At 44.7% G+C, this 17,207-nt stretch overlaps 1 protein-coding gene across 1 annotated transcript; it reads right to left on the reverse strand.

Moving 5' to 3' along the window:
* Positions 1–8,329: 8,329 nt before the first annotated feature.
* On the reverse strand, positions 8,330–14,385 carry RAN (RAN, member RAS oncogene family). Its single transcript, XM_065646616.1, has 7 exons — positions 14,279–14,385; positions 13,407–13,449; positions 11,902–11,986; positions 11,685–11,810; positions 10,455–10,642; positions 9,750–9,920; positions 8,330–9,640 (listed from the first exon to the last, which is right to left on the reverse strand). The coding sequence occupies exons 2-7, from the start codon at positions 13,440–13,442 to the stop codon at positions 9,596–9,598; spliced, it is 651 nt and encodes a 216-aa protein (XP_065502688.1). The 5' UTR covers positions 13,443–13,449; positions 14,279–14,385; the 3' UTR covers positions 8,330–9,595.
* Positions 14,386–17,207: the final 2,822 nt, after the last annotated feature.

The following is a 17,207-nucleotide window of genomic DNA, read 5'->3' on the forward strand; positions in this document are numbered from 1 at the left end:
GGAGATTATTTGCAGAAACAAATTCTGAACGCGTTCCTGTGATCCGGAAAGCCGACCCGCGGGGCGGGGGCAGCACCGGCCGCCCCACGTGAAAACCGGGGCGGCTGAGCCAGCGCGCGGAACACCATCGGTCGCACCGGCTTGCTCCTGAAAACCTGCGGATGAAATAAGGTTCATTTAGAGTACCTGCACGCCAATGAAAGCACGGAGGTCGGCACACGCTGGGTAACGGGGCGGCGAGCGAGGAGCAGCTGTGCCCCCCCCGAACTGCGCTGGAGAACCTGAAAACCTCTTGGTTTTCTGTCCCACCGCAGCGGGAAAAGGCCGCGGAGGATCCGCTCTGCAGCTCCCGCGCTTGCTGACAAGCAGAACGAGCTCCCCAAACACAGCAGAAAGCCCGACAATTTGTTGGTTTTTTTTTTTTTGGGGGGGGGAGAGGGGGGCTAGACTTTGAAAGACAAAGGTTTAGCAAAAAAGCTCAGTTGTTATTCCAGCCCCTTTTTTTTTTGTGCGCTGGAAGAATTCCGTGGTGGCTGTTCTCAGGCATTTCACAACCGGGCACCCCTTTCGTTGTTCTCCCTTGGTTCCACACATCAGGGCTATACTGAACCACCAGTGAAAGTCCAGTCCAGGACAAGTCTTATTTAAACTGAAAACATGCACAGCCTCCTGTGCTTTCATAACTCAAGGCTCCGCAATTGTAAGTAAACCCAAAACATACAAAAAAACCCAAGAGTTTCTAGACATTATGGGAAAGGATTATACATTAAGATTTTTTTTTTTTTTTTTAGGCTGTACAAACTTATGCTGCCTTTGAAAGAATGTATAATATGGGAGAGACACGGAGGTTTTACTAGCTCAAGAAAGTTATAAATACATACAGATTTTATTAGCATCCGTGTTACCGTGATTAACAGTAGGACGATTCCCATTCAAGTGCAGCTTCCCGGAGTTGTGACCTTCACCAGCACAACCATAAAGCTGCATGAGCAGCTACCAGCTGACAGAAGGAGCCACTTCAGGAGCTCTTACCAAAGAGCTCAGACCAAAGAACCACAAACGCTATGAAAAAACCTCCACAGGCAAAAGAATTTCAGGTGTTCCGGTTCTCATTTGCACAATGGCACCCAACAGAAGACACCAAAGGGCAGCAGTGGCCATGGCCCCACTCTGGTCCCTCGGACACATCCAGCAATAAAAGAAATTTTGACAAAACTAGTCAGAAAGTTGACCACGCTCATAAAAACAGCACATCAAATTTTCTTTTAGTTGATTACGCTGAAAAGGACAAACTGAACAGTTCAGATTGAAGAAAAAGCAAACAGAAAAAAAATCCTGGAACTAACTCCACAAGGCCAACACTGTCATGGAAAAATATTTTTCCAATTAAGAAAATGAGAAGCTGCTGGTTGATGCCAGAAAACAAAATACAACTTCTTGGCAACACAATTTAGGCTTAATCCGATGAAAATACTTGTGTCATGCTGTATGTGTAAAGTTAAGCTGTTTAAATTTATGTATTCTTTCTGAAAACATTAAGAGCCCGATGATTCAAAGACCAAGCAAGCAGGTGAACAACATCATACAGTAAGTTTGACATTTGAGGTTTTTTTGGACGAGGCCCCACTTGCTAATTAATAGTTACTGGATCACTCTTTCTATTGTCTATTTACTGTGTCATCCTGTGCACCAGGGGTTTTTTGGTGTGGTGTTGCCTTGAACATCTCGTTCCATATAATGAAGAAAACATTTGATTTTTGCTAAATAATTTAGGCTTTTGTGCAAATCCCAAAGATTACATTTAATCAAGTCTTTCATTATCTGAGCCTTAATGTCAAGCTTACATAAAATTGGATAATTGTATAAATAAAACATTATACAAATTATCTTTTTATGTGATTAAGCCACCTCATCTGCCAAAAAGCCACTGCCTGTAACTGCTTTTTTTTTTTTTTTGTATCATTCAGGTAGTCAGATTTTCCTAATTATGGAAGTATTCCACCATGATAAAGTTTTGCCTTTGGAATTTGTGCCAATTTCTGCCTTACAGTCCTGCCTAATTGTCTCTCGCTCTTCTGGGCAAAAGCAACTCCATGAAAGTTTCATTGAGCTGCTTTGTGAGACAAGTTTACCAGCACAAATGGAGAATAAACCCAGAAGCCAATCTGCAAATTACTTCTCAGGAAGAACATCTGAGCCTGCTCTAGATGCACATATTAAAGATTTTTCATTCTATGGGGAATACACAGTTCCTGTCTTTTGTACTTCGTACTTCAGATCTAAGTGGCAAAAGCAATAAGAGGGTGGGGACAGAAATCAGAACTGGCTGAACTGTTCGCAGAAATTTCCAAATCTGTGCTCTTAGTAAAATCTGAAGAGTCATCGAATCTGAAGTGCAACTCATTAATTAATTGAAAAGCACGAACACTGAATTCCAGGATTAAGATCCAGGCTAAGCCCCGCAGTTTCAGGTACCGAGTCTCGGAGCTTTAGCTCTCAGTCGATAGAAGAACCAAAGCCCAGCATCGATTCCCTTCCGTGCTGTCCCTTGGGCACCGGGGCTGCTCTTGGCTTCTCCTCACTCTGCCGCGATGCTGAATCAGACTAGAGAAATCACTCACATCTGTTGGCTGCACCAGCCAGCCCAAAGATGCCGAAGTCACAAGACACACTGCGGAATCACGGAACTGACTAGAAGTTTAACGTGTTTTCAATACGATAAACAAAAGAAAAAAATATCCCATTTGTACCTGCCACTGTTCTTAATGCACATTGCAGAAAAGCAAACTACAATAAAATCGACCATACAAATTGTGATTTTGACTATGAAAATGGATGATATGGAGATGAAAAAAAAATCCCCCCTTTTCTTTTTCTAGAGGATTTGTCAATCGCAGAGTGATTTCCATAGGCTCCTTAAAGAACTGTCATTTTTAGATGTCACTTGCAGCTAAAGACAACTGATGTGACCTTCTTCAGATCCTTTTTAATTAGTCAGAAATACCGATTTTGAGAGACTGTTTTCCCTCTTGGGCTCCGAGCCTGTTTTAGCACAAAGTCAGCTGAGGTGAAGAGCAGGAGACAGAGTCATCAAGAAATACCCACCATACCAATGCTCACGTCTGCAGAATTAAATAAGGAAAAAACCAGTTCTGTAGTCAAATGGCATTACGAAACTTAACATGTCAGGTTTTAAACAGATGCCTTGTATTTAGGAGCAGGATTTATCCATTGCTCGGGGGTACAAGCATCAGTCCTCTAAGCCACCAGCAGCGAGGACGCGCTCAAGAGAGCTCAACAGCAACTGAAACACAAATACATTTTGAAAGCGTAATTAACTCAAGCAGATAGTGTTACTTTCTTCTATCAGTTTTACAAAGGCAACAGAGAAGGTTTTATCCCCGTGTGTTTTCATTTGCATTTATTCCTTGAGGCTGGTGTGGAATTTTACATGAAACAGTGTTGTTTCCCATGTGCTGCACTGAAGCGTCCAGGTCAGGACTCTGTCTTAGATGTACAAGGCGCCGCACACACACACATATGGAAGAGACAGCACCCGCCCCTTCGAAAACCTACAGCCAAAGCATTTGAAGAGCACTGGCAAAAGCAGCCGACTGAAATAACTGAAAAGAGGAATAAAACACACCATAGAAAAACGCTTGCCCCAGGGTGTAAGTCTTTCAATCTGCACCACAGACTGTTACATGCCTAAATCATATTTACCCATTATATGTTACTAAAGGTCCCTGTTTACTGTAGTAACACCCGACCTGGAAAAAAACCATGTTTTTCACCTATAATAAAGTGGCAAAACACTACCTGGCGAGTAACCTTCAAGCTGCAGGGTGTTAAAGTACATTTTCTCAGGCAGCTCCCATTTAAATCACAGAAGTTACAGCAAAGTCAATTGACCCGTGCACAACAAGGATTAGTGACAGAACAAAATTAGTTATTTTCTCTTAGGTCCATTTCTTCTCTTCAAAGTTTTCCGTGATGGTATCTTGTCAGCGCCGCCTGAAGTGCTGCCCAGCAAACCACAGGTGCATGTTCAACCTCCAGTTCTTGCAACGTTGGACACCAACCTGGCCCTACTTCAAATTCTCTGTGGTGGAGAACCGTGCCGTGAAGCTCTCGGTTACCAGGGGAGTTTGGGGATTTCCCCTCCCTCTCCAATGTGCATGTTTCTTTCCGTTTGGTTTGATATCCAACAGCAGACTGCCATTAAGTAGAACTGCTACTAGCTGGTTATGCTGTGGAACATTGCATTAATCATTACCATGTTATTAGCATATAAGCATTCTGTTGAAGAACCATCTAGAGACCGTGCGCTCCAGCACAACCAGAGAAAACCGTCACGGAGCAGTGCTTCCAGTTTCACATCTGAAGGTCTGAGGAAGACTTATCGCTTATTTACAGTCTCTTTACAGGAAAACAGGAGCTATAGTAGTCAGGACACCGAGCCTTCAAGCTTTCTGTTCATTTCACTATTCGTACTGTAACTCGACTACAAGGTGAAGCCGTGACTACACGACACAGGACTGTGCAACATTTGTCTATTGCCTATTCCTACCAGATTTCCCTTTTACAGCAAGCTTCAGACATCAGCACTCAATGCATATACCTTATTTTTTTTCCAGGTAAAGTTATACTTTGATGTCAATTATCAAGATGTTGCTTGGTTCCACATAGTAAGCTCTGATTTTTAATTTTTAGCCTCAATTTGCTGAGGGATAAGGAAAAAAAAAAAGCACATGACAGCAGCCCCTAAGCTTTGCTATGCAAACAGCATTAGGGTGACAAAACCCCTCCTGTAGTTCACTGTCGTGCTCTATTTCACGCTCTGTTTCAACTTTTTCTCAACCGGCACCCGCTGCTGCAGCCGCTGCTGCACCCGCAGCCGCACCACGGCTGTTTGCTACCGCAAAGCAGCCGCGTCCCGTCCTTGCCGGGCGCGCGGCCCCGAGCGGCGCGGCCCCGAGCGGCGCGGCCCCGAGCGGCGCGGCCCCGAGCGGCGCGGCCGCTCCACCCCGCGGAGCGGCAGCGGCAGCGCAGGCCCGGCGCGCAGCTCCACCGGCCTCCCGCAAAACGCCGCGGCCAGCCCCGCGCGGGAAGGGACCCACCCCAGCCAGAACCAAAGGCGATCGATAACGCCAAAAAAAAAAAAAAAACAAAAAAACACCACCCACAGAGAGATTTCTTGTTTATTACAACCCGTCTTATTGTTTAGAAATGCAAACAAAGCTCTTGCCCTGCAAACCGAACCTGAGATCTGGAAATGTCAACAACATTTTTAATGGTGCAATCCATTTAAAAAAAAGTTAGCTATTCTATATTTTTTATATTTTATATTCTCTGTATAAGCAACACACACACCCAGCTTCCCCCCGGCACTATTTTCAAAAGTCCCCAAGGCATGAAAAAGCAAGTTAGCACTGGTTTGGTGTAGTGAAAAGCTTATGAAGTGGCAATGGGAACTGGGGAAAAAAAATAAAAAACCACAAAACAAAACACACAACCCACACAACAAAAATGAGCCTGTGCGCCTGTGCTACTGGCCCATAGAAGCTCTTACCTGAAAAAGAAGTTCAGAGCAAAGAACCATTTATATTTGTCACTTTAGCTTAACACTTTGTGCAGGAGACTCAAATAGCTACAGCAGAAAAGATCCCAGCACTTCAGAGCATAACCAGTGATCGTCAGCTGGACAATTGTGACAGGAAGGACACTGCTTCAACGTTTTCTTTCTGATGTTATCCATCACAACCACCTCATGAGCTTCCTGGTTATGCCCATCTAACTTCACACTCAGTCCTGGCTCCAGCTGCCCTTTTCAGTCCTCGTTACCCACATAACCCAGTTGTAAGTATTTGCCTTGTGCGCTCAAATCCGTAACCCAAGATGATTTCGGCTCTGTGCTAGAGCCTTGGTATAAATAACATGCCTTGTTTCAACATCCCTACAATTATTCAGTAACCAGATATATCATCTATGGTTTGGCTCACCAGTACATCCCGAAAGTCTGTTAAACATGTTATCATATTAGTCCTTCCTTTCAATTCATAAAGTTTAACATCACATTATTTGTCAGGCAGCCAAGCAAGCTCTAAATCACAGAGGAATTGGTCTTTTTTTTTTGCCCTCCTTGCTGGAAAGGCAACAGCAAACAAGCCTGAGGGCAACAGAGGCTCAGAATCTGGCAGGGTTGTGACCCAAGTGGTGTTCAAAAAAGCTGCAGGCTGAGGACAGCACAGACATTCGTGTTCTCTCAACTCAAGACCCCAACAAAAAATGTTTCCCAGTTTTGGCCACTTGCAGAGATGTTCCAAGGTGTTACAGGACACGTGTGAGTAAGAACTCCTCCATGGAATGCTCGAAGAGCAGCTTGTGCTAGGAAGAAGATTACAGCAAACTTTTCAGCTGAGCACAGAAATCAACATAGATACAAGAACAACCTGTAAATTAATGCACCCATGTGAAAACAAACTGATCACAGCAGCAGGTTGAGCTTCCGAGTCACTTGCAAGACATGGCGGTCAATCCTGGTACAGCAGGGCCCAGCCAAATGTTGCCAAAGCTCCAGTGAGACAGCGGCCAGCACCACCAGTCCTGGTCGGGATTCAATCAAACCATGGATCTCTAGGAAAGCAAAGGCAGAACTATTTGTCCCAGCACTGCTTTCTCCATCAGTTTAGACTAACACTGTATTAGCACAAGAGAACCATTTCTAAAGCAAAAGGACAAAAACTTTGTACTGCAACTTGCAGGCCATAAGACGCACGCTTCAGCTTTCTTGGCATACGGACTTGCAGTTCTTGCAGAGGCGTTCTCCTGTTTCTAAAAAAAAATGTTCTCTGCTGAAATCCTGATAGATACAAGGGCAAGCCTGGCTCTCCTAACATGGCATTTAACACTCCTCCATTTAAAGTTTCAGTAAGCAGCAGCAGAACACTTCCCCTGCCAGCTTCTCGAACGAACACTGCTGCCCCACCTGCTTGGTACGTGCGCTGGGTCTCCAGCCGCTCGTCCGATACAGCCCTGGACTCTTCAGAACTCCCAGCTTCAGCATGGAACTACAAACAGTAAGTGGCCCAGCACCTCATCCTGCTTTTGGAAGAAAGCTGAGCATGGTCTGTAGTGACAAAGTACTAAACACCCACCTGAAAGCAGAGATCCCAACCCAACAACTCCAATTAATCCGATCTAACCACACGGCAGCCAAGTGCAGAACGAAGCAGGTACTGCAGGAGGGGGTTCCAGTCTCACCAGTTCAGTCCTGAAAACAGTAGAACTCTAATAGACTGATGTGACTGTTAAGTACAGAGGCTCTTAGAGGGCAAGTTTTATTTTCTTCATTATTTAATAGGTAGAATTTTATTTTGCCTAAAACAAACTAGTGAAAAGCTTCTTAGAAGTGTTATACTTAAGGAGCTTCAACTGAGGAATCTGCACATGCATATTAAAGGCTACCTGCATTATTTATAACCATCAATTAACAGGGACTAAAGTGACAACGTATAATGCTGCACCAAGTGGACCTGATTCACTCCCAAAACATTTCAAGTCAAGATTACAGCAGGACTAGTATAACTGCCTGCTTCACAGATGAGTTCTTGTAGTCGTGGAAGTGACACCAAAGATTACAAAGTAAAGCTCAGAGCAGTTTTACTAGTTTAAACAGCAACTTTTTTCGTAAGTCTTTGCAGCCATTTTGTAATGATTCATACTAAGCGCGGTACCTGTGTGCAGTGTGCAAATCGTAAAGAGGACATGCAACAACACAATGTAACTTCAGTGCTGCTGTTCCTTGTTAAGGCACATCCATACCGCAGAACCACTAAAGCTTTCTGAATCAATTTGCTTGTTTCTGGTAGCGCCTTTTCAGAAGTGAGACAGCTTGAAGACAAAAAAGCTACCACACCTAGTAACGCAGCAGCGGATAGTTAAGCCAGCAGCATTAACCAAGACAGGCACAGGTAAATTAGTAAACACTACAGGCAAGAAGCTCCAATGTGAAGTTAAAGCAGGATGATGCAAGAAGCTCCAATGGACTGTTAAGGGGGAAGTTGTCGTTTTACAAACTAAGTGTATGACATTCCTTGAGTTTCAGGTCCTGAGTGACACAACTCAGCTTCTCATTGACTAGCTAAGAAAATAAACAGAAAAACACCACCAGCCACACACCAAAACCCACAGAACTGCAACTTGCACTAACTTAATCATTCCAACACTATTGCAGAACCAGTAGTTCATTGTCCACACTTCTTGCTACGATGTACCAGAATAGCTGAATAGTTAAATATTCAAGTAATTATATACACAAACATCCAAGTTAAAAGGAATAAATGAAATGCTCCACTTTATTAAGAAACCAAAAATACAAAAACTGAAGAGTTCCAGGCTCCATGTACTCAAACACTACTGAAAAATGGTATCTCAAACTTAGTTTTGTTTACTAGCAGTACTAATATTAACCAAGATTCATCTCTACAAGATAATGTTAAAAGTTGACATTTCCCACCATTTGTGCTGTAATAAGCTAGAGTTTCAAATTAAGAACTTGGTGCAGTTACAGTAAAGTCTAGATATTCATATAAATGTGGTTTTAGTTAATATACTGTTTTGTAGGCAAGAGCTCTTCAGCTCAAAATACAGCTGTTTTCTAGTGGATTTTAAGATGCTTAGTTTATTTAATCTAGCTCTACTGAACGATGTTTCATGCAAAGATACAGCTTTTAAGTCACCTTACAGATCTAGAGACCATTTGTTTCTGGCTACTGAAAATAAAGAGAGCTCTGTGAAGGCAAATTGTAGAACATAATAAAAGTTAAGAGTTGAGGAAACTGCATCTAATGGTAGCATACACAAGCTGAACTACACACTTTCCTCCCAAGACTCCCTGCAGACCACAAATATTCCCGTTTGGATGGGAACGTCAATCCAGTCACACTTACCAGTCAAACGTTCACTGCTTTAGTTTTACCTGGCAGTTAGTTAGTTCAGCTTTCCTCAGGTGCCTTAGTTAAATGCTTCAGGAAAACAAGGGAAGGTTAACTGCGAGCTCTTAGCAAGAGGAGCACAACATCAGAAGCGGGACAGGAAAGGAGAACAGAGAATGAGAAATGCAGTAGACAACCAAGTATTAGCCTCAACGGAAGAACAGAAGACACTCCGAAGAGTTTTCCTAACAATGCATGAAAGTTCACTTGCTTAGAGATACTTGAAATACAACTTTATTACCTAAACAAAAAAGAATGGGAATGACAGAAACAAGATTTACCACTTAACACTCTGATGTGACTGCAGCAGTCTTATATTTGAAACTCAAAAGGGGAAGTAATTGTAGTCCAAAAAACAGCTAAATATGCAGGTCCAAAATATGACGTTTTAGGGTTTTTTTTCATTTTGTTTTGTGGTTTTTTATTTTTTTAAACTGCCACATTCACTCCGAAGCCCATTCATCTCTTTCAGCATCCCAAAGAGTAAGCACATGTTCTGTTCAGCTAGATAATAAAGTGGCAAACACGCTGCACCACTGACATCACAGGACAGTTGCCTATAAAACTAGACTTCTGACGCTGGGTTCCAGCTTCATCCCTCACAGGTCATCATCTTCATCTGGCAGTGCAGTAGTCTGAGCAATCTGGAACAGAGAAGCTACACTTTAACAACTGTTCTTCAGTTATTTGCCCCAGGAGTCGCGACAGTAGTTATCAGGCCATTATTTCACCCGTGTGCCCTTTTTCACTTACCTGTAAGTCTTGCTCATACTGTGCTGCCAGTGCTGGGTCCATAACAACTTCAGGTGGTGCAAGAGCAGGCATGGCAACAAATTCCAAGTTAGGATCTCCAATGAGCTTTCTAGCAAGCCAGAGGAAAGGCTTCTCAAAGTTGTAGTTACTCTTAGCTGAAATGTCGTAATACTGCAAAAAAGTACATAGTATACATTATTTAAAGAGACACCTCTGATATTTAGGTCATACCAAGACTGACATGCACATAATCAGCTGTGCTTCTACCTTAGTATTCTTTTTGACCACATGACTTGTTTATGCTCTGAAAACCAGTTATGATCCAAGTGTCTATAAACACACAGTTTCGGGCAAATAGGCAGAAGTTGGTTACTGAAAAGGTATCCAGTCTGATCAAAGATGGAACTTTCGGGAGGCAATGATACATCTATCTTTTTCCTGTGACCTGATCTACTTTAGTCTCACTTCTGTGTCATCTGATAAGATACTGAGCTGCAAAAGCCAAATGCACACAAGCTCTTCAGGAGCTTATCATAGCTTCTGCTCAAGACCGTGATGATCATCTTTAAGACCATCACTTCCCCCCCTTCCCATATTGAAACACTACAGCCTGTAACGACAGAGGCAGAACACGGGATTACTGCATAGAACTCAACTGCAGCCAGACTCAACAAATCCAATTCCTACAAACTCATGCTAACACACCTGGAGATTCTTCTTCCTGTGGAAGACAATGGATTTTGCCTTGACTTTTCTGTCCTTAATATCCACTTTGTTGCCACACAACACTATAGGGATGTTTTCACATACTCGTACCAGATCTCTGTGCCAATTAGGTACATTCTTGTAAGTAACTCTTGATGTTACATCGAACATTATAATGGCACACTGAGCTGCAAGAGAAGAATTGTCAGAAGTTACATTAGGAGAATAAGCACTTGTTTACGAGATGGGAGAGAAAAGAGGCAGCCATAGAAATCCCACATTAGGATTAAGCATCTGAATTAGCTTTTCCCTCTCAGCTTCACAGTTCTGAGATCCCATGTTCTGTTAACAAGTTCAATGCACCAGTCCGCAGAACTCAGCCCATGACCATGATCATCTCACATCTTTAGTGCCCAATCTTAAAATGCAGCTAGTTTTATCAATGCAACTATCTCACTCAGTAAACAATGCTGCATAGTATGAGAATATACAAGAATTACAAAAGTCAACCTTGATATACATAAATATTTGACAGAAATTAGTTAACACCTATTTCACTAGTCTCAGACATCCTGTTGATGCTTTCAGGTAGGTTGGGAGCTTGTAGTCCACATCTCAGGATGCCCTGGTCGAGAACAGTTTTTCAAAGAACGCTGGGGCTTGGCTCAATGCTGATATTTCTAAAGCAAAAGCAATTATGGCAAACTCTAATAATCCCTGGCAAAATGCTAAAGATATGCAGCTGACTGAAGTACACATAGAATAGAGCCTGGCCAAGCAGAAGGGACACTATGAGAACTTCTTTAGCAGGACAACTAGATTCTAGCATGGAGATGCACAAATTCATCATTGTATCTAAAAATATTAGTTTGTGTGTTCCAAGTCCTTGCCTCAGCACAGTATATTAATACACATACAAATCTGTACCAATTGAAGCACATACTTTCACTTCTTAACCACTGAATTTCATCGGCAATATCTTGTCATTTAAGGTGCATCATTACTTTTCATTAATACCAAACCCTGCGAGAGCATACTGAAGCACAATTTTAGACTATTCCTACATCAGCACAAGTTGCCTAGCAAAGGAAATTATCTACATGAAGAGTCTGAAGACCTAGAAGCCATCTCATCACCGCAAGCCACACTGAGCACTTTCAGAGTGGCCAACGCAAAGAAATGATTCAACTGTAAGAGGTACAAAACATTCCCACATGTAACACATCTTACCTTGGATGTAGTAGCCATCTCGCAGGCCACCAAATTTCTCTTGGCCAGCTGTGTCCCATACGTTAAATTTAATAGGGCCTCTGTTAGTATGGAACACCAGAGGATGAACTTCAACACCCAGCGTTGCTATAGTAATAAGAACAAGCAGTGCAATTAGCAAGTCATGAATTGCAGTTCTAGTTGTAACATTAGATCTCAAAAGATTCTTCAGACATACCTACATACTTCTTTTCAAATTCACCAGTCAAATGACGCTTTACAAATGTTGTTTTACCAGTGCCACCATCACCAACCAGGACAAGCTGTTGTTAGATAAAGGCAAAAACGTCAGAATGTTCTTGAGACATGTCATAGTTTAGCCCAGGTCCCCCCAGCCAGCAGCTGAAACCATGTGCTGCTCACTCATCCCTACCCTGCCCCCAGGTAGGATGGAGAATTAAAAAAACCAAACACAAACCAAAACAATAGGCAAAAACTCATGGGTTGGGACAAAAAAGTTTAACAGGGCAGCAAGGAGAAAACAAAGAAAAATGAACAAGCAGTAACAACAAGGGCAAAGAAACCTACAAAGGCGATGGGCACAGAGCGCTGCGTGGCAGGTACCTTCCCCACGCGGCCACCCGCCGCTGCTCCCCCCTCCCTTGCCCGGAATCACCACTTGCGCCCCAAATACCAAAAGGAAAAGAAACCACGTGGTCCCACAGGAGCAGAGCTGCTGCTCCACCTGCCTTGGACTGGAAAAAAAGGCCAAAAGGAGACCGGATATGGTACAGAATATCCGGATGTCCTGGCAGCGTAGAAATTAACCCCATATTGACCAACCACAGACATTATTGGTCATTTTAGTGTAAATACCATTTATTACTACCAAGACCTTAGTCCTACAAGATGGTCTAAACGAACGACTGAATTCCCCATGAAGTGACTCACTGCACTGGGACTCAATTTCTTAAGTGTACCATGTTATAACTCCAGCCAGGCTTATCTTGTCCCTGAAAACTACAATGCACCGTGAATACAGTTCTACTTAATTACAAGTGACTGAATTGAGAGTATTTAGGGTTTTCAACCTGACTGTGACCATATTTAGAGAAGCACTCATTTAAGCACCCAAACTGAAGAAACTCACAATTAAATGCAAAAAAAACCACCCCCCCACACCAACAACACAACAAACAAACAAACCACCTCAAACAACTGCACTACTAATAACTGGAATAATCTAGACTAGTATTGTAAGAAACACAAGTAACATTTCATGACCTTTCATGGAGCAGCCTTAAGGACTTCTGGCTGTTAAGATAACAAAAAAAACCCCATCCAAAACACCAAAAATTCTGTTCTGAAACATTTTTTCTTCTCTAGAAAATTAATACAAAACAGAAAAGAGACTATTCTAATTCACCCTGAGTACTTTTGCTTGTTGCTGCGAAAACCACTTCTGAAATTTAAAAAAATCATTCTGTAGGCAAAGTATGACCAAAATTTCTTACCCTAAACTACAAATAGCATCAGACTGATACAGTGCAACAGAATCTTTTTGTACAAGTTGTACGTACTACTACAATAGAAGTAACTGCACCATTGAGGATACAGCAGCACTTCAAACCTACCATCCACGTTGGCACTCGAGAGTCGCTCCTGCCACTTTTCTACTGAAGGAAAAGAAACGAACCAGGAGGGGAGGAAAAAAAAAATAACCAAACACAAAGCGCTCCTTACCTTAAACTGCACTTGTGGCTCTCCTTGGGCGGCCATGCTGGGTCTGCAGGGGAAGCGGCAGCACGTGAGCGGGGCGCGCGCCCCGAACCGCCTCGGGAGGCGCGTGCTCCGCGGGAGCCCGGCCCAGGCCGCCCCTCCCCGCCCGTTAGGGGGCGCGTGGCCCCGGGCCCATCCACGGGGCCGGAAGCGCCTCCACGTCTCCCCACACGCGGCGGGAGCGCGCGCGCTAATGGCGGCGCTGCCTCCTCCCCGCCCACCCCCGGGCCCCGTAACAGCAGCGCCGCTGCCGCCGCCGCCGCACCCCCTCTGGCTTTCGGGCCTGCAAAGGGAGACACCGAGCCGCGGCCTCCGAAGGGCACCCGGGCAAAGGCAGACCGCAGGCTCGCTCCACAGAAAGCGCCCCACCCCAGCCCGCGTCCCGTCCCTCACGAGTACCCGCCTTCTGACCGGGGGAGCCCGGAACGAGTCCTCCGGGCGGCCCGAGCGGGGTCCTCCCCCGGCCGGGCCTCGGCCGCTGCCCGGCCCCCCCGCCGCGAGCCACCATGACTGAGCAGCGCGCGCCGCTCCCCTCCCCCCGCGGCCTCGGGCCGTTGGAGGCCCCGCGCCGCCGCCCCTCCGCTCCGCTGCCCCTTTATCCAGGATGGAGCACAGCGCAACTCCCACCTCTCCCACCGCAAGGGCTGAGGGCCGAAAGGCCGCGGCACAGCCCGGTATCACAGTTCACCCGGGCCCAGCCTCGCCGCAGCCCGGCCCATCTCCCACCCCGCTCGCCAACGGCGGCCGCCACCCCCGCCGCTCGCGCTTTTTGAAGCGGCCACGCTTCCCCTTGCCCCGCTCCCGAAAGGAAGAGGAGGACGCCCCGGCCCCGGTACCTCTCCCGGGGCTCCTCTCCGCGGCGCTCCGCTCGGTGACTGGGCGCTGGGAAGATGGCGGAAGCGCGGTTCAAATACCCGGACAGCGACGCCGCGCGGCCGCGGGGAGGGGCGGGGCCGGCCGTCACGTGGGCAGCGCCGGGCGGGAGAGCGGCCCGGGCTCCGCCGCAGCGCGGGGCCGGCGTCCGGGCCGGGCGGCTCGGTCCTGCCCCTCCGCGGGAAGCGGCAGCCTGGAGAGATGTAACCGCGTTCGGTAAAAGGGAGCGGTTTCTTTGTGGCGTGGGCGGGAGGGCGCGCAGGCAGCGTTGCCGGCCGCAGCAGGTTCTGGCCCGCTGTGCCCCCCCGGGATTCGTAATTTCCTTGCTGCTCCTCTCTATCCAGTTACACAGCGGTGCCCCCGGCCCCAGCCGCATGAGGTTCCGGCCCGCTGAGGCCTGCGGTACGCCCTGGGGTTCACAGTCTCCATCCTGCTCCTGCTCTCCAGCCCTGGAGCATCTCCCAGCCTGTTACACAGCGGTGCCCCCAGCCCTGCGGGGATTCACGCCGCACCAAACGCCAACAGCCGCACTGCGGTCTCGAACCCGGGGACTCCAGCGATCCTCCCGCCACAGCCGGGAGAGCGGGCGCGCGCCACCGGAGCCGCATCAGGAAGTGCTTTGGTGCGGGACGAACTGCTCAGGTGGTGCGTGAGACAAAGGGTGAAACAAACTATTAAACTGCCTCCAGCATGGCTTAGTGAAGGCTTTAAAAGCAGCAGGAGAAGTTAACTGAACAGCTGTTTAAGTGAAGACAGCTGATGTTCAGGAGAGCTTTCCTTAGGACTTGTTTTCAGTTCTTCATACAAGCTGGTCTGCATTCACCAGAGTGCACTACTAAAAATAAAAGTTGCTTTGTAAACACTGGATTTAAAATAGTTCTCTAAGCTCTCAAGTCGAAACTTCAGTGGGACAAAGTTGTTCACAAACTTTCAAAGAACGTGTTTTGCATAGGTCTATAAATATCACCTTCGAGGGTTCACACTGATTTTTAAGGATTCAGATTGGTTTTTACTCCGGTATACTTCAACAATTTTCAAGTGGTCTGCATAAAGTTCGTTGGTGCACCCCACAATCTAGAATAAATATTTTGTTGTTGTTTGGGGTTTTTTTACCTCTGGATTGAATAAATCTAGAAAACATTTCATGGCAGGTGATATATGCAAACATAGTTTATTTCTTGTTCATTTTCTGCAGACGTAGAGGCAACATAGAAAGTTTTGCAAAAGTGGCTGCACTCTGCTGTAATTTTTGCTTATTTGTTAGTGTAACGCAAATCCAAATGTTGCAGAAGGTTGTTGGAAAAAATCACTGGCTTGTTGAACCTGCTTTCCCTTTTTTGGATGAGTTGGCTTTGTGGGTTTTTTGAGCATTTTTTGCTGATCACCTCTAGGTGTCAGGAAGGATATTTTTTCAGAATATGTAACTCAAATTTTTCTCAGTACAATGGTATCTTTATAAAACCCTTGTGAATTCCACCTCTCTTCTTGACAAACAGGCACGTGTTTATAAGTAGGCACCCATAGAGCCATGTTAATGGGGTTTGGAAGTTTTTAAGACTATAAACACTTCCAAGGGGAAAAAAAAAAGGCCATCTGTAACTGTGGATAGAACACTTTACTTTAGAAACATCTCAATATTGTTACAGATTTATTAGTAAACTGCTTTTTTCCTGAAAAAAAATTGTAATACCGATACATTAATGTGGATTAATTAAAATAGATTTCTAATTAAAAACTCCTCCATCATAGCATTTGAGCAAATATATATTTTATTGTTATGGAGATAAATTACTACATGGATTCTAGTTTTTATACTCTGTTTTTTCATCATCTGTAAGAAAGTGTTCAGTTCAATGGATCCACAAAACATTTGCTTCTGATAACCCCATTCAGCAAAGGCAACAAAACTCTTTCAAGGACTCATCAGCCGTGTTAGATCACTATCTAAAATATTAGAGTTCAAAAGATATCAGTAGGTAATCAGCAGAATAATTACTTTTAAAAGATTTTTACATTTCCTATATCTTGACTCAGGTAAACTGTGAACAAACTGAGCAACTCATTGAAGTAGAGAAATGCAAAAAGGAAAAGGCAGCTTTACTGAGTGTCTGGAGATGGCACACAAACCAGAGTCACAGAGCTAAAGAGAATATCTGAATGTAACTGTTGTATTAGTAGGAAGCAAAATAATTTTGTAAACTATAAAAGGAGGCAACAATATATCCAGGCAAGCAATGAAAAGGAACATAACTGTACTTGCCTTTGCAAGCAGTGACTGTGGAAATGTCCCTGGACGTAGCTCGGGCGGGACGCAGGTCTGTGCGCTGGGGTTCCAGGAGACACAGGAAATTACGCTAAAGGGTCTGAAGAGGAAATTAGTCACTTTCAGGATGAATAGGTAAAATGGACCATTACAGTAACTAAGCTCAATCAAAATATGTATTCAAAAGACAAGCTTTATTCATTTTTTTTCACCAAGTAAAACACGTCTGACTGCAGGTTTCATATGGAGACTACACGCTTGGAAAATCAGCATTTATGACGAAGGGCAGATGTACATGTATTTTTTTTTTTCCAGAGAACAAAAATTCAGCAATTTACTGTAATTAAAGCACCTTATATTGCTAATTCAGGATCTTTAAATTCCTGATCCAGCGCTGGAATAAAATTCTTTAAATACACGAGGAAAACTATGCACTGGGTTATTATGATCCATATCCAAAATTAACATTTTTAGAATTTATAGTTGCTGAACGTGTAGCCAACTCTATATATGATAGAACTGGGACAGCAATAATGATGGGTAATTGACTACAGTCTGAGGGGGTGATTTTTAACAAGCACCTAAGAACACGGCACCACTGAGGATTCTTCTGCCTCCCACAGATGCTC

This window comes from Caloenas nicobarica, chromosome 16 (assembly GCF_036013445.1).
Source record: "Caloenas nicobarica isolate bCalNic1 chromosome 16, bCalNic1.hap1, whole genome shotgun sequence".
NCBI lineage: Eukaryota > Metazoa > Chordata > Aves > Columbiformes > Columbidae > Caloenas > Caloenas nicobarica.

Coding starts and splice junctions, on each gene's coding strand:
- RAN (XM_065646616.1), bottom strand. CDS start 13,442: ATGGCCGCCCAAGGAGAGCCACAAGTGCAGTTTAAG. Junction 11,987..13,406: donor AGCCACAAGTGCAGTTTAAG/GTAAGGAGCGCT, acceptor ATCTAACAACAG/CTTGTCCTGGTTGGTGATGG. Junction 9,641..9,749: donor AGTATGAGCAAGACTTACAG/GTAAGTGAAAAA, acceptor TCTCTGTTCCAG/ATTGCTCAGACTACTGCACT.